Genomic DNA, 2,832 nt, shown 5'->3' on the forward strand with positions numbered 1-2,832 from the left:
CATTAAGCAATTCAGATTTTGCCTCTGACTTTAAGACTTTGACCTGTTACATACGAAATGCAAGTTAATGATGTTTCCACTATTTCTGGTAATAAAAACATTCTGATACAAAATGAGGGTAATGTACCTCCAGCTCCACGTACAGCCCTACAAACCAGTGCACAAGTTTACCTGTTCAAATGAAGAGAGAGAGTCAATGAAGTGAAAAACCACTGTAGTGATTGATTCTTCTTTGCCCTGTTCTGGAAAAATCATCCAAATTAAAAATGAGGAAGAGTCAACCGAGTGTCATCCTGTAAGTCCATTTTTTTAATCTGACTCTACTAGGAAACTTAACTTCTCCCAGACATAGATGAAGTAGCAGCACCGGTGATTTAACGGGTTGGCATGAAGAGAAACGGTAAGGAGCAACATTTTTGGCTTTTCTGCCCATTGAAGAAAGTTATCATTTTATTGTCCTGCAGGCTCTCAACCTGCTTTCTACCTAGATTAACAAGAGCAGTTCTGCACTCCCTTCTCCTCCACTGAACAATCAAGGCTCCATAAATGTAAATGCTTTTTCTGAACCACCTGTCATTGTGCCGGTTCTCTGAATAATGGATTAAATAAAACTTTGACAGGTGTTCACCAACAAATGTGCAGGATTCATGATTTGTAGAAATTAGGTATTGTGCTTTCAAGCGGCTTTTTGGAAGCAAGGAACCCTTTCCCCAAAGCCTCCTCCTAGCTAATTTCTCCTTAACATCGCCTTGGCCAAAATCAGATCAAGATCCATTTCCGAAGGGGCACGGAACTGACTGGTTTGGAAGAGTCAGCATCCGGGACTGAATGATCACCAGTGAGGTCTCCATCACCAGGACCACCACAGGGCGATCTTTTTCTGTTGGATAATGCGAGACTCAACATCAGCCACAGCGTGGCAGGGGACATACCTTCTGAGCAAGTCATGGACCCCACTTACTGGACCAGGGAGGGAGAGGTGCCATATTCATTGAGACTCAATTTCTTTTTGAACAGCGTCTGACATTTATTGAAAACAAGGAAAAGACGGTTTGTCCAGGTAGTGTAGAAGAGCTGGGCAGAGTGCAGGGGTTACTGTGTGGAACAAAAGGCACACATCAGAGAGACAGCTGCACATCCAGAAGAGAACTGGATTCTGGGCGAAACGAACAGGTCCACAGGAGACAATGAGTGACTCGATTTGGCTGCCAGGCACCCCTGGGACCCGGCGGCCACCTGGCAGGAGCAGATGTCTCTGGGAGGAGGGAGGGACTGGGTCCCGCCGAAGGTGAAAGGCCGGCCGGCCCCTCCAGGGCGGTGGCGAGCTGTTGGAAGCATTGTCCAGAGGCTGTGCCCAGCTCAGACACCTCCCGGGCGAGTCCAGACCGCTGAAGGCTGCAGGCTATCGGCGGGATGCGGTGGATGGCGGTGGCGGTGGCGGTGGCGGTGGCGGCGGCGGCAGCGCAGGTCTCTGGGCACCTGCATGCGGGCCTGGGAGTCTGGCAGAGGGCGGGCGGTTGGCAGCGGCCGGGCTGAGGGTGGTCTGTCCGCTGTGTAACAGGAGCCCGGCTTGCAGCTGGAGCGCACGACTGAGTCCAAGTGTGCAGGGGAGGGGCCGGGCTGGCCCGAGAGGGCGGCGGCCGCTCCAGAGCCAGGCCCGGCGGCGGCGGCGGCAGCAGCGGGAACCTGGAGCGCTATTCCTGGAACAAAGGCAAGCACTACGCGGGACGGGACACGAGCGCGGGGGAGATCGCGGCGACCCGAAGGTGAGGGACGGGGGAGGCGCGGCGGGAGGACGCCGCCTGCGGCGATCTGGGCGGCGGCGACTGGCGCGGCGGACCCTCCCCCGAGCACCCGCCCCCAGGCCCGAGGGGCTCCCGGCCTAGAAGTCCTCGTCCTCCACCCATCCAAAGACCCGCTTCATCTCGGCCAGGAAGCCCCGGTAATCGTTGAGGAGGGGGCTCTGCTTCCTGATGTACGGGATCACCCACTGCAGGGCGGGCCCGGTCAGGCGGGTGATGAGGAACGTCACCTTCAGGGCATCGTTGGTGAACAGGTTCTCGTCCACTAGCATGTAGGCGCCCGTCTGCACGATAAACTCCGGGAGCCGGTCGGTGTCGCCGTCAAACGTCTCGGGGAAGGGGATCGGGTTTCTCCACCGACGCGTCTGGGGCCGAATGGGCAGGGCCAGGAGGGCCTTGATCAGCTGCACTCGGCCGTCCATCGCGCCTCGCTCGCTTCGCTGGGTTCAGCGAGGCTCCGCCGAGGTGGGCGAGGAGGCGTGGTGGGAAGTGCGTGTGTGCGGAGGCGGGCCTGGTTCCCGGGTGGGCGGGGCCACGGGCGGTTCCCGTCGCAGTGGGGCTCCGCCCACATGGCCTGGCATTTGCTAGGGCGCAGGCGCGACAAAAGGGCCAACCTAGGGCCAGAGAGGAGGGGGGAGGGGCGCCATGAAGGAGGAGGGGGCCGAGCTAATGGTTCTCGAGGAGTTAGGGGGTCGAGTCCGAGGGGCGGGACCAAGGGTTTTTTGGGTGGGCCGCGGGGAGGGGCAGGAGCCAGGGGCAGAGCTCAAGACACTGATTTTTTTTTTCTGTTTAATATCAAAGTATTTCTATTACCGTATTTTCTTTTTAACGGAAGTATAGTATTATATTGGTTATAGGTGTATAATATAGTGATTCACAATTTTTATTGGTTGTACTCCATTTCTCATTGTTATAAAATATTGGCTATATTCTCTGTGTTGTACAGTATATTCTTGTAGCTGATTTCATACCTAATAGCTTGTACCTCTTAATTTCCTACCCCCATATTGCCCCTCCCCCTTCCCTCTCC

General features: G+C 55.4%; 1 protein-coding gene across 1 annotated transcript; it reads right to left on the reverse strand.

Annotated features, from left to right (window-relative positions):
- Positions 1-1,002: 1,002 nt before the first annotated feature.
- LOC131748249 (retrotransposon Gag-like protein 8) lies at positions 1,003-2,308 on the reverse strand. The gene has a single exon (XM_059050250.2). The coding sequence runs from the start codon at positions 2,222-2,224 to the stop codon at positions 1,883-1,885; it is 342 nt and encodes a 113-aa protein (XP_058906233.1). The 5' UTR covers positions 2,225-2,308; the 3' UTR covers positions 1,003-1,882.
- Between the last annotated feature and the right edge of the window lie 524 nt (positions 2,309-2,832).

This window comes from Kogia breviceps, chromosome X (genome assembly GCF_026419965.1).
Source record: "Kogia breviceps isolate mKogBre1 chromosome X, mKogBre1 haplotype 1, whole genome shotgun sequence".
NCBI classification, from domain to species: Eukaryota; Metazoa; Chordata; class Mammalia; order Artiodactyla; family Physeteridae; genus Kogia; species Kogia breviceps.